Here is a 25,286-nt window from a genome sequence, read left to right as displayed (position 1 = left end):
TCCATTGACTCACTTTAAAAAGGTTTTGATTGTCTTTCAGGGTGTTTATGAGCTCTGAAAAGGAAAATCCTACAAATACACATGTAATGAGGTCAAATGCTTAAATAACAGGACAGATTTACTAATACTTAATAGGAAAACCCTCTTTTGGCTTTTTTTTTTTTTTTTTTTTTTTTTTTTGATTCAACGAGGTGCAATGTCTGTTTTACTACTGAAAAGTAGTTGGTTGAGGGATTTGTGCCAGTTGAACTCTTCATTTATTTGCAACCGAGTGGGAAACTGTAACAGGTGGATGGCTCAAAGCTGTGATCTTTCGTCTTATATCTCTTCTAGGGTTGCCAACTCCCTGAAAAATAAATAAGGGACACATCGTGGCCAGGGCCGGGCAACCCAGTTGTCTTCACCCTTCCCAGTGTGGTAGCTCTTTTTTTTGTGTGTGAAATTATTTTTTAACCATTTGACTTGAATTTGATTTAAGCAGATGCATATTCTTTGTGATATGACCATATGGGAAACAAATGATCATTTAGCCATTTATTTTTAGCTCAAAATGACAACATTAACACAGTAAAACAGGTCTCTTTCTTAAACAGAAGCCTGTCATGCTTAACTTTTGAGAATATAAGTAAATCTTTCTTTAAAAGAACTCTGTCCTGCTTAACTTAAAATTATATAAATTAATAGAAAGCAATAGAACAAAAATATTCTTGTAACAGTGCACATACAGTGGGGCAAAAGAGTATTTAGTCAGCCACCGATTGTGCAAGTTCCCCCACTTAAAATGATGACTGAGGTCAGTAATTTGCACCAGAGGTACACTTCAACTGTGAGAGACAGAATGTGAAAAAAAAATCCATGAATCCACATGGTAGGATTTGTAAAGAATTTATTCGTAAATCAGGGTGGAAAATAAGTATTTGGTCACCTCAAACAAGGAAAATCTCTGGCTCTCACAGACCTGTAACGTCTTCCGTAAGAAGCTTTTCTGTCCCCCACTCGTTACCTGTATGAATGGCACCTGTTTGAACTCATCATCTGTATAAAAGACACCTGTCCACTAGGGGTGCAACGATACACGAAATTCACGGTTCGGTTCGGTTCGATACTTTGGTGTCACGGTTCGATATTTTTTCGATACAAAAAATGTTCATGCCTTTTTAATTTGTCATTTATTAAAATTATAAATATATATTTTAACTCAAAAGTACAGTTTTTAAATTTAACCCTAACCCTTGTGCGTGTTTTTTATTTTGACAGCGAATGCGCACCTGCGGACCACTTATGTGCAGCCCTGGTTATTTAGCTCGTCATATTGCAGCCACAGAAATTCTTTTGTCCATGAAACCATAAAGCTGCACTTTCTTTTTGCCTTATAGTCTGATTTGTCATAACTTCTCCGTTTTGTGGTAAGCTTTTCTTTGGCTGTCACTTCTTCACCCTGACCTGTCTTATTTGGCTCAGAAGAAATGAAATATATATCCTCCTGCTTTACGCACTCACATAAGCTCAGCGATTCTCTGCACGATCAACCTCTCACATGTTTAAGCTTGCTGCGGGAGATTTCACTTGTCATGTTTGCATAGTGAGCTAACGATTAATAAGACGATGTCAGAGGAATTGGTGCACAAATTTTCATCACTCACAGATCAGTGCTGTCACTCTCTATACACAGTTCGCAGGATTGCAAAGTGAAAGCAAAAAAACAAGCGCAAATTCAAACGCGATTTCAATATGTCACATATTGACAGTGGCTCACCGATGCCAATGACATAATTACCCAGCTACATTTCTGAAAGAATGCAAAAGCATTGACATATATTTTTCCTTCCTACAATAGCCCGACGGGCAGGGAAGAGATAGATTTTGGTAGCCCGACTGAAAAAAATCGCTAGCCCCAGGACGTCGGGCTAGCGATATTGCAAGCCCTGTATCTGATTGAGGAATCACTCATCTTTGGAAAAGAGAGTTTATTACAGAGAAATGGCTCTTTCCAAAATAAAAGCTATACTATCCGCTTCTTCTGGGCTATATTCTCAGCAGCATAAGGAGAATCATGTGCTAACAGCTGTCTAAATGACTCGGCTAAAGTTAGTAGCATGCTTGTTGTTTTTGTCTTTGCACTAGGATGATGTCGGCGTAAATGTGCAGTCATATTCGTTGTGTTCCCACTAGTGCTTTCAGGTTAATCTCGTTGAAATGACCTTAACGCCACAACACGGCAAATCTCCGTTAACGAGCTACCGCCGATCGCCCCGTGCATGGGGCTAGACGGCCAACACGTTAACGAGCTAACTGCGCTAACACACTAGCTCCCACCCATGTAATTGAGCATTGCATGGCACATCCAACATACTGTTTTACTTTAGTCCATGACTCGCTTACCTTCAGGGTCATACGTCACATGAAAACCAAAATAATTCCAAACGCCAGATCTGGAGAGCTTAACTTCTGTCTTGCTAGCTTGCCCTGCGCTCTTCCTTCTGACTATGCTGTCTGTGTTGAGCGCTCAGTGGATCTGCGCTCGACAGTGCAGCCTAGGCGGAGTAGTCAAACGCAGATTCACTGAGCGCTCAACACAGACAGCATCGTCAGAAGGAAAGTTGATAAAATAAATTACAAATGTTGTATTGTTCGATACATATGCGTACCGAACCGAAAGCACTGTATCGAACGGTTCAATATCGATACGAATATCGTTGCACCCCTACTGTCCACAGCCTCAAACAGTCAGACTCCAAACTCCGCCATGGCCAAGACCAAAGAGCTTTCGAAGGACACCAGGAAAAGTATTGTAGACCTGCACCAGACTGGGAAGAGTGAATCTACAATAGGCAAGCTGCTTGGTGTGAAAAAATCAACTGTGGGAGCAATCATCAGAAAATGGAAGACATACAAGACCACTGATAATCTCCCTCGATCTGGGGCTCCACGCAAGATCTCATCCCGTGGGGTCAAAATGATCATGAGAACGGTGAGCAAAGATCCCAGAACCACACGGGGGGACCTGGTGAATGACCTGCAGAGAGCTGGGACCAAAGTAACAAAGGTCACCATCAGTAACACACTACAACGGCAGGGAATCAAATCCCGCAGTGCCAGACGTGTTCCGCTGCTGAAGCCAGTGCATGTCCAGGCCCGTCTGAAGTTTGCCAGAGAGCACATGGATGATACAGCAGAGGATTGGGAGAATGTCATGTGGTCAGATGAAACCAAAGTAGAACTTTTTGGTATAAACTCAACTTGTCGTGTTTGGAGGAAGAATACTGAGTTGCATCCCAAGAACACCATACCTACTGTGAAGCATGGGGGTGGAAACATCATGCTATGGGGCTGTTTTTCTGCCAAGGGGACAGGACGACTGATCCGTGTTAAGGACAGAATGAATGGGGCCATGTATCGTGAGATTTTGAGCCAAAACCTCCTTCCATCAGTGAGAACTTTGAAGATGAAACGAGGCTGGGTCTTCCAACATGACAATGATCCAAAACACACCGCCCGGGCAACAAAGGAGTGGCTCCGTAAGAAGCATTTGAAAGTCCTGGAGTGGCCTAGCCAGTCTCCAGACCTCAACCCCATAGAAAATCTGTGGCGGGAGTTGAAAGTCCGTGTTGCTCGGCGACAGCCCCAAAACATCACTGCTCTCGAGAAGATCTGCATGGAGGAATGGGCCAAAATACCAGCTACTGTGTGTGCAAACCTGGTAAAGACCTATAGTAAACGTTTGACCTCTGTTATTGCCAACAAAGGTTATGTTACAAAGTATTGAGTTGTATTTTTGTTATTGACCAAATACTTATTTTCCACCCTGATTTACGAATAAATTCTTTACAAATCCTACCATGTGGATTCATGGATTTTTTTTCACATTCTGTCTCTCACAGTTGAAGTGTACCTCTGGTGCAAATTACTGACCTCTGTCATCATTTTAGGTGGGGGAACTTCCACAATCGGTGGCTGACTAAATACTTTTTTGCCCCACTGTATACCATATTCAAATGTCTGTCAAAATGCAGCTGTTAATTTGATTGTGTTAGTGTGTCAGACTTTAATAAATACAAGCAGCCTCACACTGCTTGCAGGAAAAAACAGACGGATGCACCCATTTACACATCCTAGCGCAGTAACTTACCTTGATTAACAGACAAACGACTTGGGCTCCCATGGCAAATAACGTCTGGTGTTCTTCTACACTTTGTATGCGTTGGCTATTAAGTGCAGAGGAGCTGCTCTGGGTAAATTCTGTGCTCTGATGGAATCTCAGTCCTCACCATTTCCTGCAATCCCTGTCCTTGCAATTTCCCTTATAGAAAATCATATTGATTCTTTTTCAGTGTCCTCTCATTTCTCTTCATACTGTGTCATTTTTGTTAGGAAGTAACTCAATCCCTCAGTCCCTCATCATTTTTGAAAGAGAGTCAGTAGATCACCCAAAGAACTTTTTACACCTCTGGGTAAATTTTTGCACATGAATCATCACATTAGTTTGCCCTGTGTCAGCAGAACTGACACTACACTTCTTTGGTGAACCCTGACAGTAGATTTTTGCATGGGCCCTAAATATCATGATAACAGCTTTAACTTCTCATTTTTTCTTTCTTAACCAAAGTTAATACCCTGAAAACTCAGTTTCAACCAATTAAGCTAACTGTGAATATTATATTTTCTCTCTTGGAATAAAAAAAAAAAAAAAAAGTGCACTATTGCACTGCGTCAGCACTGCATCTCTGCTGCTTAGGTGTGTGTGTGTGTGTGTGTGTGTGTGTGTGTGTGTGTGTGTGTGTGTGTGTGTGTGTGTGTGTGTGTGTGTGTGTGTGTGTGTGTGTGTCAGCTCAGCTGGTCTCAGTGTGGATAACTTGTTCATCAATAATAAAGGCCACTTCTCTTCTTCTCATCTAACTACAAAGCAGCTTCCCTCTACTTTCCTCCTCCAGAACTGGTCTTTACTGCACAAATAGTAATTATCAGGAAGCACATTAAAGTAAAGATGCAAAGTCACTTGTTTTTGCATAAGAGTTTTAACATTTCAGTCACAAAGACCAAATATAACCAGTAAAGGTAAGAATTGTTGTTAAACTACACCGTTGTTTGCTACGTGCTAGGAGTTTACAACAAATTTTGTGATGTAATGATGCCATTTAGTTTTATAGATGTAGATGTTTGCTGAGACTTGTCCCTTGTTTCCTATTGACACTAAATCAGGATTAGTATCTGTGTACACGTTCTTTATACTGTCCAAAAGTGATAGTTGTACTAGTGATTCAGATCCTTTATCTACTAACATCATTCATCTTTTCTTTATATAGTTGCTTTGTTTTCAACAATTCGTATTCATGTTTTAAGTGCATATTAAATGACTTATTAAATATAAAAGTGTTCTTCTGTGTTTGCAGGTGAATGTTGTCTTTTGCTGATGTTGCTGAAAAGTCGTCAGTCTTCTTTGACTGACCGCATCAAACCAACCAGAGAAATGGAGAGTGGAGCTCTGGCAATGGAAGTCAGTGCTGGTCTAGGTGCGTCACCTTTCTTTAGATTCAGAATGAATATACTGTAATAATGGGGAAAGCAGCTGAAATACTGGACTATCAATTAAACGCTTGAAATAACAAGCAATAATAATGAATCATTTCAAATTGGTTAGAAGAGGTGAATAATTTTTTTTTTTATCTTACCTCCAAAATAAATAAACATTTGAACTAATTAGTTAAGGGGATCACTTAGTAGTTGAACAAAATGCTAAAATAAATGGATAAAAAGTGTGCTGAAAATCTAGACATATTTACAAATATGTCATCTGATAACACACACTGATTTTGAAAGCAGATTTTCAGATTACTGGACACATTTGCAAGTCTTACTTTGCATTCAGAGACTCCGTTACACTCTTACAAATGTGGTACTGCTGACAATTTGAAATATAGTTATAGAACCGTTCACGCACATTTGTGAGTAATTCTGGTTTAACAACCTTTTAATAGCCATCATGTTGACAGACGGTATGCTTGATTGATCCGTAGATTCCACATCAAGGCGTCAGGCCTGGGCCAAAACCAGAGAATCCGTCTGGCAAGATTCGAACTCAGAACACCTCTTTGGTCCCCAGGAGCCCCAGCAGAGCCAGAGTAATGGGAACACACAGGGACCCACAGCACAGGGTTAGTTGAACTTAACTGTTTAGCCTCTTTTGCTAAATACTTTACCTAAAATACCCGTGTATCCAAGGTTTTACATTTACTGACTTAATGATATGCTTTTATTTGTTTATGAACCTTTGAAATAGAAAAGGTTATAGAAAAAGCCTCTGTTCTAAAACATGGTGTGACTGAGAGTTACAGATTAAACCCAAATTCTTATTCGAGATGACACAAAATGTGACTGAGCCGGAAAAAAGCAGGAATAACGTCTGCAGAGGTCAGGATAGAAAGCCAAAGACTTTTCCCAAAGACTTCTATCCATAGATTTCTGTTGGATTCAAGGTCTTTTTGCAGCTTTTAACTGGATACATTTAAACACGTTACTGTCCTACAGTCTAAAGGAGACGTGGAGATCACTTTAATTTGTCAGAAGATCAAAGTGAAATGAATTCTCATTCAGTAAGTATTGTCGGGTGTGTGTTGTGTTTCACAGGTTTTGGTTTGTAGCCCTAATAAGTGTAACCATCAAATCACTTTACAGGCATATAAAAAAGCCTGATTGCCTTCTTATTGCAAAAAAAACAAACACAGCAAAACATATTATTTAGAGTGTAAAGCACCAAAGTTTTGGGCCACAGGGATTACTTTTTATGCACTTTTGCCCACATTTAAAATAATGTGACATTTAATCATTATACATGTAAAATGTAAAGTTAGGGAAACCATAAAATGAATCATTATTTGTGGTCAGAGCATTGTGAAGAAAAGTTGGATGTGGACCACTTACATCTAAAACAGTGGAAACACAAACTGCAGACCAAATTACTGTAATGTTGACATATCCTGATGTCTGGCACCACTATAATAGTTTTATAGCATGTTGTAATCACTGCACAGTACAGCACGCGCTGTTTTATTGCTTTAACATACTCGTTTCTTTCTACTAGGACAAGTTCCTAACAACAAGATCGCCAGCTGGCTGAATGACTGCAGGTACAGTATTCATTCACCACCTGATTAAATATCCTGTTTTCAGTAAATGTCTCACGTGCTAAAGCAGTGCACACATGCTAGATGATTCAGTCCAATAATTTAATGATGCCAGTTTAAAATGAATGTTTTTAAGCAAGAAGTTTAAAAAAAATAGGTTTGCTTTGTATCATATCCCACAGGTCCTTTATTATGTTATTCACATTTTTGTTCATAATGACCAAAATGTGCTCTTCTCCGTTTTTGTTGTAGTGAGTTCTTTTTAGAAAAACACTTTGAGTCCCTTGGACATACACTATAGAATAGAATAGAATAGAAAAGCCCCTTATTGTCATTGCACATTTACAAAGAAATTTAATTCCTTCAACTGTGCAGGAATAAAATATAAATGGCAAGAGAGCAGGAATAAATAACAAATAAGAGAAATGGATGCAATCAAAAGGAATATATACAAAACAAGAGAAAAGGCAAACATTGGAGAACAGAGTGCTTTGCAGTTTTTGGTCATTTTGGCTCATGCTGTGGTCAGCTAACCGAACTGTGTGCTGTAACTTCCTGAAGCTGAAAGGCTTAGAAAAACAGCATTTTCTTTCTTATTTTTAGGGAAAATAAACAAGAGTTTGTGGATATTTTTTTCCAAGCTTTGTTTGACTAAAATTGCACTTGTATTTTTTTTTTTTTTATTGTTAATGATTTATTAAAATTATGGCATTATGAGCTTTTTCTTCTGCTTCTGAAGTGGGGCATTGCAGGAAAAATTATTGGAAATGTTTCCATTATATATAAACTGGATTGTGTTTTATTGCCGTTATCATTGTTAATTTTTCCTACAAACAACTTCACCTGTACAGACACTTCGACTGGTTAAAAGTAACTGTGCATCTGTGCTAATCTAGTTTTGAGGGGCATGCTATGAAGAAAGTTCAACATTAGCTGGGCTTTCTTTGCGTTAGCTGGCTTGACAAAACCTAAAACCTCAGTTGGCGATTACGAGTAAGATGGTGGTTATCAACTTTCTTTGTTAACCCAGGCTATCTGCTTGAGTGTGTTTGCACACTTACTTGAAAGGGGGATTGATTCTGCGTATCTGAGCGCTGAAACTTTAAACTGCAGGCACATTAAAGGTTATTCAGAATTAAAGGATGTTTAAACAGTAACACAGACGTGGAAATCACTTTTGGTTTGTTGCCCAATGAAAGTGAGATTAATTTACTGACTGAATAGATATTTTTCTGTATGTTCTTATCACAATCTGTATAAGATACCTGGCAGCTGATTAGCACCAAACATAACAATCTGAATGCAAGAAAATTCCAGTGACGATGCAGTTTGTGCTGCTCTAAATATACAGCTGGGCTACATTTGACCACATATAAAATGTTTTCCTTCAGCACAGCATTTGTATTGCACTTAAAGGATATTGTAACTAAAACAATCCCCAAACAGATTGTGTGCTCACCAAGTTCCCATGGTGATTTAGCCAGGTAAAAAGACCCACATATGGGACGCTGAAGGCTCGGACAAGACATGCTGTTAACTTTTGCAAGTTCTGGATAGTTCACAAAGCTTTTTCATGCCTGTACTTACAGTAAAAATACATGAATTATGAATTTGAATGCAAGTCAAAATATGACTGATAATTACTGAATTTAATTAGGCCATGCATTACAGTAAAATAAAGTTAATGAGTGCTGAGGGTTGTTTGATTATGGGATTATTTAAATGGGAATGGGAATCACCCTAGTTTTTGTCACTATATTAAAGAACACAAATATGTCTTAATATTATTTTAGAATCAAAGATTGGGAAATGGGCATTTGAGCACTTTAATAAAGTGCATCTAAGATGCTTGAGATAAAAGCTTTGCTGAAATAATTAACTACAATCAAAAGGATAAGACAATCAGTGTGAGGGTACAGAAAGATTAACATAGTCATTAATGTAAATATGAACAGCTGGAGCTATGGTCTTTTAGAGCCTGACTCATGAGTTAAACGCTTGCTAACTGGTTTTGTCGCTTGGTGGGTTATTGATATGGTTTTCTGATGTCTAGAGGTGTGTGTTTAAAGGTGTTTTTATCAGCTGCTGACGTAGCGCCGAAGCGCAGCCAACGCCTAGACATAGAACACACAGAACCACAGGGAACAAACACAGACAAAGACAGCAGACCCACGCCCAGAGATAGGGTGCACAGAGCGGCTGAAGTGGAGTAAGGAGAGAAAGATGCAGGAAGAAGCTGACAGAAGACGGAAAGAAAAGCAGAAAAAGAAAGAGCAAACAGAGGAGGGGTTCCTCCTGCTGAGTCAACATTGTTATCACACAAGCACAGTTTTAACCGCTGTCACTCAGAAACGTCTACAGCATGACACGGCACCGTGGTAACATGGCAAGCAGGTTACTATAGCTACAGTCGCAGGGTAGGGACTTGGGGCCAACATGGCTGATTTTGGCAAGTGGGAGGAATAGTAAACACTGCGACTGCGCACTATTACACAACTGTCCGTGTGTGTGTTTTATTTGGTGCCAGGAACTTGTGCCATTGATAAAAGCTGCAGGTTGTGTAACAGCACAGTCTCTCCAGCATCCTGCTGCAGACAGCAGCTCAGACCCGCTACCTCAGTACTACTGTCAACTAGCCTAATCTGTCAGCCAGTTAGCCTGGAGCAACTAGTCTTGTCAGTACAACCGCGAAAGCTTCTAAAACCAGAATTTACCCTAGAATAATTGGTATAGGATGTGATTGACCAGAATAAGTATCTTGACCTGACTTAGACTGGAAATATTGGCCTTTATTTGACTGCCAGTTAGTCTGGGTTACCCAGACTACTGACTACTACTGACTTGAGAGATCTTAAAGTTGGCACTCAGCCTCAGACAAGCAGCCAGTTCGCTCGGTCAAGTTAGGAAATATCTTGCTATACAAAGGCATACAGCATTATTATCAGTTATCTAGGATATTTGTGAGATGGGTATTTAACCTTGGATTTGTCTTGAATTTACTACGATGTAGTCTAAGGGTAGGTGGCTTCAGCCACACAGTACAAATCTGCACACAGACTACCAATAGAGAGAGAGCATGTGGATCGATACATCATGCTACTTTCTTATTTCCTTTTTAGTGCATGTTAATCGCAGCACACCTAACTGGTGGCTGATGTTGGATTTTGTGTGCGTGTTCAGTTTATTTCACTCATCATCTCTCTGTTTTCCAGAACTCCCCTTGGAGCCTCTCTAGATGACCAGAGTGCTTCTCCAAGCAGAGGTAATCCATATTTTTGTTGTTTATGTGCAGCACAGTGAGAACGTCAAACTTGTGATGGCGACAGCTCCTCTACTCTCTAGACTTTATTGCATCAGAATATATTTGCCGCGTCATTACAACTATCAAATCTGAATTTGTTTTCGTTTAGCACTGTTGTCACTGACGGCATTTCACGCCGTGTGTGTGTGTGTGTGTGTGTGTGTGTGTGTGTGTGTGTGTGTGTGTGTGTGTGTGTGTGTGTGTGTGTGTGTGTGTGTGTGTGTGTGTGTGTGTGTGTGTGTGTGTGAGAACAGGGCCTCTGAAGAACGGCTGCAGCTTTGAAGATGACCTTTCACTGGGGGCTGAAGGTCAGTTCGCAAGATTTACAATTTCTTCTCATTGTTAACGGTTTCCCTCCATTTTCTGCTAATTGTGTAATTGAATCCTGATTTAAATGGCATATTAAAAATAGAAACACTGACATTTTGGTAACGTGTTCTCCGCCCGAGTTTGAAAGCTGATAATAGCAGAGCTGCCCCCAACGCAAAACCTTAATGGTCCATAAGTTAAGAAAACTAATCAAGACTGATGTCAAACTTCTGTTGCCAGGAATATATTTATTTTGTATAATTCTAATGCAAACAGAATCCTAATGGTCATAGTTACTGTTCAATAATATGTAGTCCTACATTGGCTAGCCTGCCAAGGGTCCAGGAAAAAATCCTTCTGGTTTCCTGGAGTGTTTAAATAAAGTTGTTGTGTTTTTGTTTTTGTTGTTTTTTTTTCCTGTTATCTCCCTGTAGTTCTTGACTCTGACCTGATGGAAACTGGATTCTGTTCTAACCACATCTGTGGTTCATTTTTGACTTCTGTGGAAAAAAAAAACATTACAAAAGCTTTTATAAAATGTTATGTGAAGTTATCATTGGTCACTTCAGGAAAAATCGATATATGCTTCCAGATTCCCTGGCTTGGATTACTGCTGATTAGGAAATTGCGTAATCCTGAGTTGAATTACTCATATTACCACTAAGGGTTGCTCTGGTCTGATCTGGTTTACTATTATTTGGACAGGCAAAAGCACCTCAAATCTATGATACCAAAGCCTAAAAACAAAGCTTCTGAATTGTAGTACTTTGCTGAATGACATAGTTGTCTTTAGAGGCTTTATGAACTGGATTTAGTTCTCAGTTTTCTGTGACTCCATACACAGAGGCAGCGGACACCAGGTTATTTAGATTTGGATGAGTTGTAGTCAGGAACAGATTTGTTGCATCTCGCTCCTAAATCACTACTGAGCTGAGAAGTGAATAGTTGATATTTTGAACACCCTCTAGTTATCCCAACACTTTCAGTTAGTTCAATGGAATCAATTTTTGGGTCATGCAGTCATCATGTAATGTGTTGCATTGTGTAGTGTACAAGCCACAAATACATAGACACGGTCTATGTCCATTGAGAGTTTTATCTAGTGTGTGTGGGAGGTTTGGTTTTTTTCCCATTACGGATCTGTCAGTGGAAAGTCTGTGTAAGGAAACTAAATGGAGGTAAAGTGTAGTGTCATCAACATAGTATGAGTTATTTTGTGCTTGGTCATGAGAGAAATTTGGATACAAACTTCAGTAGTCCAAAACCAACTTTTAGAAGGATAAACAATGACCTATAACGATCTGCAAACTATTACAAAGCGCATTGTAGAGAACTGAAAAAAAAAACTTTCTGAAAAAACTAAGTGCACCATTATGCTTCTATAGGAAATAAGAGGTAAGTAGGAGCCAGGTGCTGCTACTCAGATACATTCGATTAGTTGATCATCAGCAAATGTGAGCACCTCTGTAAAAGCAGAAGTTATTCAGAGGTTGTGTTAGCAGAGTGTTGCAACCTATTGGCATGTTAAATCTTAATTGACATCATGACTGTGAAATTTCTAAGAAGGAACAAGTTGGCTTGGCCTCTTCTCTTTAAAAAGAACATGGCAGCACAGTTTAGGTTTGGAAAGCTGCATCTTAACAAACTACAAGACTTCTGGAACAATGTCCTTTGGACAGATGAGACCAAAGTGGAAATGTATGGCTATAATGTTAAATGTAAACCAAACACAACATATCATACTAACTGTCAAGCATGGTGGTGGAAATGTGATGATTTGGACTTTCAACCAAAGAATCTGGGCATGTTGCAGTCATTGAGTCAACTGTACTCCTTTGTATACCAAAGGATTAAAGAGTCAAATGTGAGACGGCTAAAGCGTGAAAAGCTAAAGCACAGCAGGAAATCTAGTCTTGCAGTGGCCCAGTCAAAATCAAATGAAATGCCAACAAACATCAATTAATCGAAGCAATGCAGTGAAGAAGAGTCAGCCAAAAAAATTTCCACAGCAATTTATTTAATCATTGAGTGTAATTTGGTGTTTTTACAGGACTGTATAGTCCTGGGAAAACGTTGATTTTCACAGGACTGCATATCCCATAGAGCTTCCTAAGGAGTCCCATAGAAGAGAAAGGCAGTTGACTTTTTGACATTTCTTTTTTATTTAATAATAATGAATATAGATAAAACTATTTATTTTGACCCACGTGTCTTTTGATCATGTGTTTTAAATGAAGGATGAAGGTCTGACAAAACGGTGCTTAAATCAACAGAGTATCTTGTGATACCTCATCATCTTCATTCCAGTCTTGTTTCTTCTTGAAGGAAAAGTCAACAGTGGCAGAGGTGTGGGAACACGCTGCACGCACAACTGAGTGTGCGTGTTCATCATATTTGTGCTCTTGTAAGGACGGCAGAGTGTATATGTTACCAACTGAACAATAGCCTGTAATGACTTTCTGTTGAAATGTCATGTATGGTGTGTGTGTGTTGGAGATCAGTTGGGGGAATCTGGCGCTGAATAGGTGTTAATTGGTTAATTCTACAAGTTTTTACCTTGTATCAGCAGAAAGCGCACAACAAATACACAAAAAAGACAACAACCGAGTTTGCATAGTCTGTCCTACATGTTGATATACTGTATCCGGCCAGATGGAAGCTACTTGAACATCTTAGACAAGTGGTGGCTAGGATCAACCAGAACTGACTGGGTCTTCTTCAGAGTCCTAACTTTGTACAGATGAGGAAGGTCATAAAGGCGCGCATGTCCTACTTCCCTACACATTAGACTGTCTCTCCATATTAGACAGTACTTTGCAGCCTGCTTTTGCTGTTGAGGTTCAGTGGCCCGTGCTAGCTAATAAATGAGTATGTAAGTACAGATTCAATAAAACCTTCTCATAAACGTGCTGCTGACATGGAAACCTCAAAGCTTGTGATAAAAGTACACTTGTGCTGGTAAGCTTTTCTACACATGGCTTCCACCTGAAACTCAAAGGTCAGCTTGTTATCACTTATAGTGCTGCACAAACTCAGTAGCCTCATCTTTTTTCCATTGAAGGCAGGTAATCGTAAAATTCTCTGTAAAATCCACAACCATCAATTTAGTTTTCTGAGCACTGATGTCCAAATAGGACAATTTGTACCACTCAGTGAAATCTGGTTGTTTTATTTATTGAGGAAAATGACCTAATATAGCGTATCAAGGGTGGGGGTTGAACTTCAGGCTATTCGACAACCCTTCTGTCAGCTTAGGATTAGGACCTGGTCATTTTGAAATGTGATATTTATTCTTTTTGGACCCTTGATGACTTTTGTTTTTACATTGTTATTAAGCTGCTTGACCCATCCTGTCTTGAGATTCTAGTCATGGACCAAGCTCGAAAAGTTTCTTTAGCAATTACTGGAGTAAGTCAGAATTTGTTGTTCAAAGATCACAAACTGTTCTGGCCCAGATGTGCCAAAATGGACCGAAACGATGATGCTACCACCTCCATGGCTTGATCCCTGCTTTGTGCAGCGCTCCCAAGTGTGATCGATAAAAGGTGCTGGTATGAGTGTGTTAATGGGTGAAAATATGCATGCTCAGTCACAGTAAAAAAAGCACTATATAAATAACAGTTCATGTATCCTTTACATTCTCCATAATGCTTCTCAGTTAAACCAAAACAGTCTATTCATTCTTCTCACTCATCAAAGCATTGTTTTTGCAGCCTTCTGGCTTTCTAATGTGATCTTTAGTCAAAGGCATCAAGCAGCAATGTTTTTGTAGAGCAGCAGCCTAGTTTTCTCAGGCCAGCCATGCCTGGCATTTTTTCATTACGCTCCTGATGCTGGACTCTGAAAACCCTCAGAAGTTGCCCTGTGTTGCACAGGAAGAGAGTTTTATCAGTCAACCACTCCTGTGGAGGCTAATGACACTTTCTTTTGTTTGCACACAGCCTTTCTGACTTTGGATTGGTCGAGTCTGAACTCTTTGAAGATAATTTTTGTGACACATTCCAACCTGATAAGCTCCTCCCACCGATTGGCTCATGTCTTTAAAAGTAAAATCTCAGTTGTTTGTGCAGCTATTCACTTTCACAAATGTGAAACTTTCAAAATGTTACGCTAGCATGAGTTTGAAGGATTTGGTTGATTAAATTACCAAATTCATAAAACATTTGGGAAATGGGAAATGCATATTTGACTAAAAATACCTGCATCAAATATTTCATGTCTAAGGATATTTAGTTTAGCGTCACTAAACATTTCCTGAGCATCAAGGACTCAGCCTGCCTGTGTTCACCATTTGATTTTGTATAAGCTGTCTGTGTTTATACAGAGGTGACATTAGGATTCTTTAGTCTGAGTGTCTCTGTCTGCTTCATGTTATATCCTGACAGTATGTGCCTTAATTATGTTGAGAGTGATATTTGACAGGAGTAGCTGATGTCCTCTGTGGAGGATTTTCCAGATGTCAGGTATGGACAGATCCTAATTGGCTCTTATGCTGTTTAACATTAGGAGGACAGGATAGGAAGGGATTAAAGTGCTAAGGGGTGAATGGGATAGAAGTGAATTAGTGAATTAAATAGTTCGGGGTGAATGGTGTGGAACTGAATCGGTGAATTAGCGTGTGGATGTCACTGTTGTCACGTTTGGCTGCTTTAATCCAGCGGTCTGTTAGAGAAGAAAAACATTGTTGATTCCAAGAAGTTCATCTGAAATGAGCTGGAATAGAAAGACGCTCTCACACAGACGCCGACATGTCTCAGCAAGTTCTTGTTAAATGGAAAAAAAAAAAAAGCAGTCAGACCTGCAGCAAGTGATGACGTTTTTTTTAAAGTTGCTTGACAAAATGAAAGTTTACCTACATCAGCGCTCAGTACAAGCAAACCGTGGTAAACGGCACATTAATTAAACTTCAACGTTTTTAGGACAGCTGGTTTGATTCCGACCAAGTTGGGCAAAAGCAGTTTTTTATTTTGAAGTGTTACGAAATAAAAACTTGGCAGATATTCTCTGCTGTAGCTAGGTATAGATTAAGGCTAGTGTTAGTTTCTTAAGACATGGTCACAGATTTTTATTTTTTGTCCTTCTCGGTGATTTTAAAAAGACCTTGAGGAAGACCTTAGCCTTTACATTTTCTGGGAGATTTATAGCAAATGGTTGACAGAATTGTAAAGGAGAGGCTAATGGCGAGCAAGTTCAACCAACTGAACTAGTATCCTGTACTGAAGTTCCACTCACTGTTCCTATCCTTTTTAATCTATAATTAATAGTTGCTTGATTATTTAGTTTCAAGCATTCAGCTGTGCATCTCATTAAAAAAATGTCATCTTGAACCTTCTTAATAACTGTTGTACGTTGTTGTAACGGCCTATTGGAAAAGGTCTTAGAAAAACTTGTTCTCCTATCTAAAAGTTTTTTTTATTTTTGTCTGTAGTGGTTGCTGTAGTCAGGATGTACAGTGCCTGCTTTCTTTCTATTCAGGTTTGTGTGTCACATTAAAGAGTAAAGTCTTCTTGCAGAGCCTAAAATTTAAAGTTGTCGTCTTTCTGTCTGAGGGACAGAGAGAGGGAATCTTCTGTTACAATAGGAAACCATTTTTTACGTGATGCCCCCAATTTATATGGCAACCCCCAAGTGTAATTTTACTTCCCCTGAAGTCTGTGGAAACAGTTTGTTCACTGAAGAACCTCTTTGACCGTCCAAATGTTGTCATATTCAAAGACATATTTCAGCTAAACTCGGGCAAAAGTGAAATCAGCTTAGTTACTAACCTTTTAAAAGGTTCCTCTTCTACTCACGACGAACACAAAAATCTTTTTCTTTAATGTCTTCTTCAAATTAGCGGTCTCTGTGAATGATAGCTTTTATCAGCTTAGGAATTTTAGCTTAATTAAAACCAGTTTTATCTCACAATGACTCATCCAGTATTTGTTTTATCACCTCTTGACTAGACTACTCGACAGCTCCCTGTACTTAGTTGTCTCATTACACCCCTTCTTGACTAGTATTTGTCCAAGATGCAGCTGCTACAAAGAAAAGACAAGACATCACTCCTGTATTGGCTTAGTAAAATTCCAGATCATATTACATCAGTCATGTATTTCTTTGGTAACCAGTGCAGCTGTTTGTTCTTTGCAGAGCAGCTCTAAAGAGGCTTCTAATGCCATAATCCGCCTCAAGGTGACTTGCATCATCCTCCCGTTAACTCCTCGTAGTCGCCTACTCTCGCCTTTAAAACCAAAATATTTCCCACTTGCTGCTGCCAGACTCCAGGAAAAAAAAAAAAAATCAGCCACCCACATTAAGTACCGCCCTGTTGTTGACAATACTTCATCCTTTTGAAAGATCCACATATATTCCCCTGGTTTGCTGTTTGGTTTAAGTGCACTCATGTCATGCTTTTTTTGTTTTGTTTCTTAAATGTTCTGATGGTGCGTTTTAATGTGCTGTTGTTTGGTTGTTGCCATTTTTAATGCAGTGTTTTCATTTTATTTATGACTTTCACATCCTGACTCCTTTTTTCTTTTTTTTCTCTTCATTTTTAAGGCTAGTTTTGTCCAACCTCTAGTCCCCTGGGATTGTGGTCAAGTCAAAACTTGTTTATATAGCTGATTTATTGGGACTTTATGGTTTCCTTTTTGTCCTGTTCTGTGTTTTTCGTTATGTTGATTTGGTCAGGGGGAAAGTTTCTGATAGATTATTGATTAAAGGCACAGAGCAGTGACACAGTAATGCTGCTCAGCATTCTGTGTTTGGATGTATACTTAATATTTTCATGTTCTTCTTTTGCAGCCAACTATCCTCAAACCAAAGCCTGGTGAGTTCATTTGTTTTACTCTCTACATTCAGTAAATAAAGTGGCAGCTGGTTGGTGCATTAAGCCTGAAGCTTTTCTAGACATTACCTGACGTAGATGGACTCTGTACTAAAGAGTTGGCACGAGAAAGGCCATTTAATGTCTCATCCAGCTCTGTCAGAGTCCATGAAATGCATAATTTCACCCATGTGAGGAAAAGAGTAAGTAATTGAATGCTTACTATGAATTCACAGTAAGCAGCAGTGGTCCTGTGCCCTGCCTCCTGCATGCTTGACTCATGCAGCTTGCATAAACCAGTTTATTTCAAGTGTTGAGAACACATGTGAAACATGTAAAGCAGCAGATGTGGTGAATCATTTGATTTGATTTGATTCTCCTGATGTTTTCCAGAGTTCATGTTTAAAAACAGCTTTAGATTCTCCCTTCTCTCACATGCACGTGCGTGATTTAATGCCTCTCTGTATGTTAATGCTTCATATGCAGTTTTGATCTTGCGGCGGATCAGAAAAGGAGCCAATATAAAGAGAAAGGAAAGAGTCTGAACTCCACAGGATCTGGGAAAAGCAGCACCGTGTCCAGGTCAGTTCATTTGCTCACTTCTCACTCAGATTTGTGCAGGGATCTGCAGAAAGTAACTCTCAGAGATGCTGATATTAAATCTCAAACCAGAGAACTCTTTAGTTTACCTTGCAAGGGAGTTGAAGATTTTAATCAGTAGAGTATCTGCATTGCAAGGTTTTAAGTTGTGCTGTTAGTTAAACGTAAGTCTGACCAATAAGCACCTAGCCAGTGCGACTGCAGTTATGCATTTATTTTAGCCAGATGCTTCATCCAATCACATGCCAATGAATTTATTTATTTATTACCACCTAAGTGCAGTAATAAATAAATTAAATGTAAATAAATCTTGTAATATTCTAAGTACATAGGCAGCTGCACTGCTGTAACTATATGGTAGCATGTCCTCTTTTGCACGCTCGGCATCCTGTGAATTGATGACCTGATTAGTTGAAGTTTGCCCATGGTAGATGGTGATAAACGGATGGTTCATCCAATCGTCTGCCAAGTAATGAAGTGACAGCATTTCTCAAACTAGTTTCTCAGAAGAAGTGTCCCGATGGTGAACTTTAAGAAACAGTCTGGTACTTCAGGTTTTTCATTTGTAGCCAAACAAAATTACTGTCCATAAAGGTCAAAGTCAGGGTGTATTTCTAAGAGGAAGTGTTATCTATTCAAGAGGAGTGCAAGAGTTTTTGTCCAAAAACCATCTTATTTTAAATTCCTTGGATGTCGAGCAGTAGTTAGGAGATTCCCTAGATCGAAACTCCAGACATCCAGAGGCCCCCAGAACACAAGAGACCAAGGAAGACCAACAGAGGGGCAGCCGCACCACTGTCCCAGAAAGAGCTGAGGAGAGTCCCAGATGAGGGCTCACTCAGCAGCCGTGGAGCAGAAGCCAGGGGGAGTTGCAGTGACGCGCCCGTGAGCTCCGCCGGCAGCCAGCCGTGCCTGAGTGACCGAGCCCCAGGCCGAGAGGCCGGGGGCACCCCACCCCCAAAGTGGCCCGAGCGAGCCCCAGGCTCCAGGCCCCGATAAGTGGCCGCCAAGGAGTGAGCCGGTGTGTACCTGGACGCCCATCCCCAGACACAAAGAACCACCAACGCACCGATGTCTGAGGGGGTCCGCCACTGGCAGGGGAAGTGGTGGTGGGGGGAGATAGACCTCCAAACCTTGGAGGGCCTGAGATGTCCCCAGAGAGGTGGCGTCTGATACCCAACCTGACATATAGACACAGACATACAGGCACACACAGATACAAACATCCATTCCCACCCTCATGCTCTCATATGCAATTACTCAACACGCAACCAACGTGGAGACAGACATAAAGAGACGCTGTACACACAATCACACTCCCCAAGCGTACTCTAAGCCCTGGGTCTAGGTACCCTTGCCCCTGGAGGGGGAACTGCACCCAGACCCAGGTGGTGTTACCCTTTTCCCTGGGGTGGGGAGAAGCAGACTGCCCCGGCTCGGCAGCAGCAGGGAGGCCCCACATTCCAGACCCCAATCGGACGGCCAACTCCTCCTCCCAGACCCATCAGGGTAATTCTGATTGGGCACTAGCCATGAGCAGACACTTAAATTTAATTCTTTTTAAAAGTTGTGAGCCAAAGTAAAGAATCAGGAACCTCTAGTGTTGAAATAAATGTAGGTTAATTGTTTTTGGTTGGAGTAATAATGGCTTGCAGTGTCACTGCTCTATCAGAAATATCTACTGTCCACATCCTTTACCTATAAACACATGTGGTGGGTAAATTATCAGGATGATTGTGGTTGTGGTGAGTGGACAGGATAAGGCGATGAGGTCGGAGCAGCAGGCGTGTCTGGCGGCTGACGTTATTAGCTGGTGTTAAATGTGGTAAATGATGTATAGTGGCTTCTCACGATTTCACAAGTACATAAAAATAGAAACTGTATTATGAAGATGAGTAGCATCATCACCTTACAGTGCAGACGATTATCTCGCTGAGTTATCAGCGGGTAGAAAAAGAAACCACAGCAGCCTCATCTAAATGCAGGTATCACTGTGTTAGAATCACCCAAATACAATATAAAATACACTATTTTGCATAACTACTTTACACTGTCTGCTCTACGCAAATAGCAACTTGTTGTGTTGGCAAAACCTGAGGTGAAAATGTGGGATGGATTAGTCTTCTGCTGCTAGTCAGGATTCAGGTCTCAGTAAAATGGTTGAAGAGCAGGACTCTGCTTGCTTGCTGTGTGTTTTCATAGCGGTTCAGATTTGCAGTCGTCACTCTGCAGTTAGAGAGAAAGTTCAGACTAATTCTGAACTTTCTCTCTAACGTGTGTCTCTCCGCAGTGTGTCAGAACTGCTGGACCTATACGAGGAGGATCCTGAGGAAATCCTGTTAAACCTTGGCTTTGGTCGAGAAGAACCCGACCTGTCCTCAAAGATTCCCTCCAGGTTCTTCAACAGCAGCTCCTCGGCGCGAGGCATCGACATCAAGGTACAGACAGAGCAAAAGAAATGGATTTGTTTTTGTTTTGATTTTTTTTTAAGTTCATCGTTGTAGTTTGTTTAGCACTTTTATAATGCACACTTGTGAATGATCAGAAGGTCGCTGGCCGTACATTACAAACACTTTCACAGAACCAGGAGCACAGAGGATACGTCCAAGTCACTTCAGTGATCCTTGACTTTGCATTTAATGGCACAAGCAGATCCAACTTTCAACTTACTCAGTGAAATGTTTCACAGTCTACTTGATGGTCTGGTGCAAATTCTTCTGACACTCACTCATGCAGGACGATTTTTAATAACTTTAACGTGAATTAAATTTATTTTGCTCCAAATTTAAATGTTTTTTTAATACTCTCGTGACCAGATACTTCCAAAAACAATGAAATCTTCTTTATTTGCATGATTACTTTATATTTTTGCGGTTTATTAGAAAACGTTAAGCATTCACATTTTTCAGGGTTTTTTTTTTTTTTTTTTTTTTAAGTCATACACTAGCCATATTCAGGGACGTAAAGTTTTTTGACACATAGTATTGTGCAAATGTTTTGAGCCACCCTTCGTTTCTTTACATTTTGCCAGGAAAATGGGAAATCGGTGCAGTGTTTTATTGAAATTGGAAATCATCATGCATCGCTCTCTCTGCTGGAGTTTTTTTATTTCTTAAAGACGTGACTTTCAGCTACAGTTCATCTGCTGTACATAGTTTTTAGCTCTGCCACTTCTTCTTGCCCCGTTATCTCTTTTTTTTAAGATGACCATTTTGAGATATTCCAAGTTTTTGTCTAATATCTCCTTGAATCACCTTCTTGGTGCAAAAATACAATTTAATCCCTGTCAAACTGTTATCGTTGGCTTTTTTTTAAAAAAAAGATTCCTATTCATATTTTTTTATATCTTTGGTATGTTTTATCTTTTTATTTTATCATTAATACCTCTGTAGGCATGAGCATAATACTATTTCTGGCTTTTAGCAGTAGGCCAGTTTTTATTGGAGCTCTCCAAATAGCAGTAAGCTTTTTCTTATTGGGGTTTCTAAAAACCAGAACAAGATGTTCAGCCATGATACTAGTGTGCAAAACTTGATCTACAGTGTTACCATGTGCGTGCTAATGAGGAACGCTGAACCAAGGAACCAAGGATCTTCACACTGTGCAGAATTGTGGCTTGTATAGATGTTGAGTGTAAAATAATTTTTTTAAAACCCGTTGGCATTCCCTCGCTGAAAGTCTTACATTCCCAAGGAATCATTATTGGATTTCCTGTGGTCCACAAAGTTGTGTGTTGGCAAATGTGAGACCTCACAATGCTCGGTCCTTCTTTTCAAGCATAATCTAAGGCAGTATGTGGTCAATGAGAGCGGCAAAGTAGTGGCTACAGACTAGCTTACTGCTAAAACTTCAGCTGCGTTTGAGGTTTAAGTTATGCACGTAACTAAGCTCTACTCTATTTCACTTGTGTTGCTTCAATACAGTGACGGAGATGCTTACTAAGGAGTAGCTTAAATTAAATTTACCGCACACTTGCAACAAATCAAAGCAATTTGTCTTCCCCAAATTACAAGATAATGTATCACAGCCATAGACTTTACAACCAAAGCACAGCCATAGCTAAGCAGAGTTATGGCCTGTCTTGATCAGCCCTGGTGGTGCTCGGGGAGAGGGCTGGTGAACCAGCTCCTCTAGTTACTTTTCCAGGTGTATTGGTACAGACCTGCGCCCACAGCTCGAGGTGCAGTGACTCATGCTGTTGTTACAGTGAAGCTCTGCCTTTCTCTATTGATCAGACAGAATGCAAACATAAAGGGAAAAAAATTCCCACAGTGACTCTTAGTTACCTCTATATTAAGTAAACATTATCAGCAGGGGAAAACCTGCTGCCGTATTACCATCAGTCACAGATAATGTTTGTAATGGCATTATTTCCTGTGTTACATATACAGGTCTACCTGGCAGCTCAGCTGCAGCGGATGGAGGTGGAGAACCCCAACTACGCCCTGACAAGTATGTACCTCCATGCTTTTAACGCTGCTGCATCTCTTCTGGTGTTTGGATTTACTTTCTACAGCCTCAGTGCTGCAGGTGGAGGGTTAACCATGATAGTGATGAGAAGCTCAGAGGTTCACGTCCTGAAACTGTAGGCAGAGGAAGTGAAGCTCGGTGACTGTGTGTGTCCTGTTCCCAGTATTATTGTGGTGTTTTGTGGGGTCCTTCAGCTTTTTTAGCTGTTCTGCCAACTGCCTGGACAACACTGCCAGCAAAGACAAAGGTCTGTTTGTCCCAAACTCACACACACTCGCACGCACGCACACGTGCACACAGACCTGCTCCGCTAACATCCTGGCCTCTTTTTGTTTTCAAATGCGTTTTTGCATGAAGGTACTGGCTCACTACCGAACAGACACACGCACACACACAGGATCTGGCAAAGCATTTCTTTTTTTCTTTTTTTTTTTACTGCACTTACACTGTTAAACTGTCAAGAAGAAGACAGTCAGCTGTGTGTGTGTGTGTGTGTGTGTGTGTGTGTGTGTGTGTGTGTGTGTGTGTGTGTGTGTGTGTGTGTGTGTGTGTGTGTGTGTGTCTGAAGATGAATCACTTCAGAGGTGAAATTAGTTCAGCTCTAGAATACTTTAACTGAGTCTTTGGTCACTTTTCTACTTTTTAGTTGCTCCAGTTTATTGATGATAAAGTCTCACTTCTTCTTGTTTGCTGTTCTTTGTTGCTGTTGTGCTCGTTGAAGGCAACAGATTTATATTTTCATACGGCCGATCGAGCTCTGCCTTGTTTTCTTTTTTGGTCTTGTCTTTTTAGTTTTAGTTTTGTTTTAGTTTTTTTTTACCTGCAAGTAAGTTGTTGTCACGATCACTTCACACAACCAGCCATACACTTGTCAACGGCTAACATAAGATGCGGATTTGTGGTGTCAACTATGATAAATGAACAACTGTCTCAACTGCATAAAAGCCAAATATAAACCCAGGTCCAAAACTGTTTGGATGCTGTGTAAATGTAAATATAAACAGAATGCACTGATTTGCATTTCCAAAGCCCCTATTTTAGTACATAGAAAATATATAAGATGTTTAAACTGACACATTTCAGTATTTAATTAAAAATATTGGCTTAGTTTGAATTTGATGGCAGCGATACGTCTCAAAAGTTGGGAGAAGGCAACGAAAGGCTGGAAAAGTAACTGGGACTGTAAGAGCATCTTAGAGAGGTAGTTTCTCAGAAGCAAAGATGTGCAGAGGTTCACCAGTCTGCAAAAAAAAACTGCATCTACAAACTGTGCTGCAATTTCAGAATAATTGTCCCAAAAGTCAAATTGCAGAGACTCATCTACAGAGCATGATATCACCTACACATTTGGAGAAATTGGAGAAATCCCTGTGTGTAAGGGACAAAGCTGAAAACCAGTGTTAGGATCACTGACCTTAACTCTTTGGTGAAAAGGTCTGTATTGCAGGCAGGGCAGTTTAGCATTAACATTTGGAACATCACTAAATTAAAAAATATGACAAAGAAGACCCAGGACTGTTAAGCAGCTAGATAGCAGACAAAAATGGGACAACACTCTTTCTCTGAAAGTCCAGCAGCTGTTCTCTTCAGTTTGTAGTTTGTAGACTGCTGTTAAAAGAAGAAGAGATGTTACACAGTGGTAAACATGGCCTGCTTTTATTTATTTATTTATTTATTTTTAATTTGTTGCTGCCACAAAATCCAAACTGAGCCAAAATTTTTCCTCTTAAAATGGTGCATCTCATTTTAAATATTTGAATGTTTTTATGTTCTTCTGTGAGTAAAATCTGGTTTGCAAATCATTGCATTCTGGGTTTGTTTTTTTTTTAAACATTTTATACAGCGCCCTAACTTCTTTGGAATTTAGATTACTGGTTTAAATTGATCCCGACTCATCAGTATGCCAATGCAGGCTTTGGCATTTTGCAGAATAATGCCACACTTTGAATTGAGTCCATGTCGGCGCCTGGTGTCTCATCATGTGATCTCAGTCTGACTCTGTGATGTTGATCAGGGCTCTGTGAGAGCCATGCCATCTGTTGCAGGACTCAATGTTCTTCTTGTCATTCAAGGTTTGTGTGTGTGTGTGTGTGTGTGTGTGTGTGTGTGTGTGTGTGTGTGTGTGTGTGTGTGTGTGTGTGTGTGTGTGTGTGTGTGTGTGTGTGTGTGTGTGTGTGTGTGTGTTGCAGAATTAACTAAATTTAACAAAAGTTAATCTCAACAGCTGTTGGATTTTTCTACATAGAGCGTTGTGGTGTGAAAGGTTAATATTGTGAGTGTGAGCTGCAGACAGTAGCCAATGAAGTAATCTCTGTCACCAACAAATAGAAATCCTGACATTTAGTTTACCAAAGGTCCCAGGCCTGGATGTTTATTTTCTAAAACACTAATGCAGGTCATTATGGACACCAAGAGTGGGTGTGGCTGCTCGTGTACATATATTATTTCTGTCTGCATATCTCAGGGTCACGACCTCATTTTCTTGTTAGCTCCCAGTAATAACTATATGAGTCACAAGATGTTTGATGGCACGCAAACTGAAGCTCCTTGACTCAACCGAGTCAAAGCCAAAGTTGTGGTGGGCAGATAAAAGTCATCACCTTTGGCTCTTTGCTGTGGTCCTCGGGTCAACCCTCAGCAGGGTTATGGTGTGGTTTGGTGTGATAGCTTTCTGGGG

At 40.1% G+C, this 25,286-nt stretch overlaps 1 protein-coding gene across 4 annotated transcripts in view; it reads left to right on the top strand.

The window, feature by feature from the left end:
* The window catches only part of itprid2 (ITPR interacting domain containing 2), a 54,072-nt gene that overhangs the window by 5,721 nt on the left and 23,065 nt on the right, over positions 1 to 25,286 (top strand). For all 4 annotated transcript variants that reach the window (XM_026144929.1, XM_026144928.1, XM_026144926.1 and 1 more), the window contains exons 2-10: positions 5,391 to 5,510; positions 6,015 to 6,152; positions 7,079 to 7,124; positions 10,334 to 10,383; positions 10,677 to 10,730; positions 17,518 to 17,542; positions 18,026 to 18,121; positions 20,430 to 20,577; positions 22,531 to 22,591. In XM_026144929.1, coding sequence (XP_026000714.1) covers positions 5,411 to 5,510; positions 6,015 to 6,152; positions 7,079 to 7,124; positions 10,334 to 10,383; positions 10,677 to 10,730; positions 17,518 to 17,542; positions 18,026 to 18,121; positions 20,430 to 20,577; positions 22,531 to 22,591 — 718 coding nt within the window. In that variant the 5' untranslated portion in view covers positions 5,391 to 5,410. The remainder of the gene's footprint in view (positions 1 to 5,390; positions 5,511 to 6,014; positions 6,153 to 7,078; positions 7,125 to 10,333; positions 10,384 to 10,676; positions 10,731 to 17,517; positions 17,543 to 18,025; positions 18,122 to 20,429; positions 20,578 to 22,530; positions 22,592 to 25,286) is intronic.

This window comes from Astatotilapia calliptera, chromosome 16 (assembly GCF_900246225.1).
Source record: "Astatotilapia calliptera chromosome 16, fAstCal1.2, whole genome shotgun sequence".
In the NCBI taxonomy this organism is placed as follows: domain Eukaryota; kingdom Metazoa; phylum Chordata; class Actinopteri; order Cichliformes; family Cichlidae; genus Astatotilapia; species Astatotilapia calliptera.
This window is presented reverse-complemented; position numbering and strand designations above follow the sequence as displayed.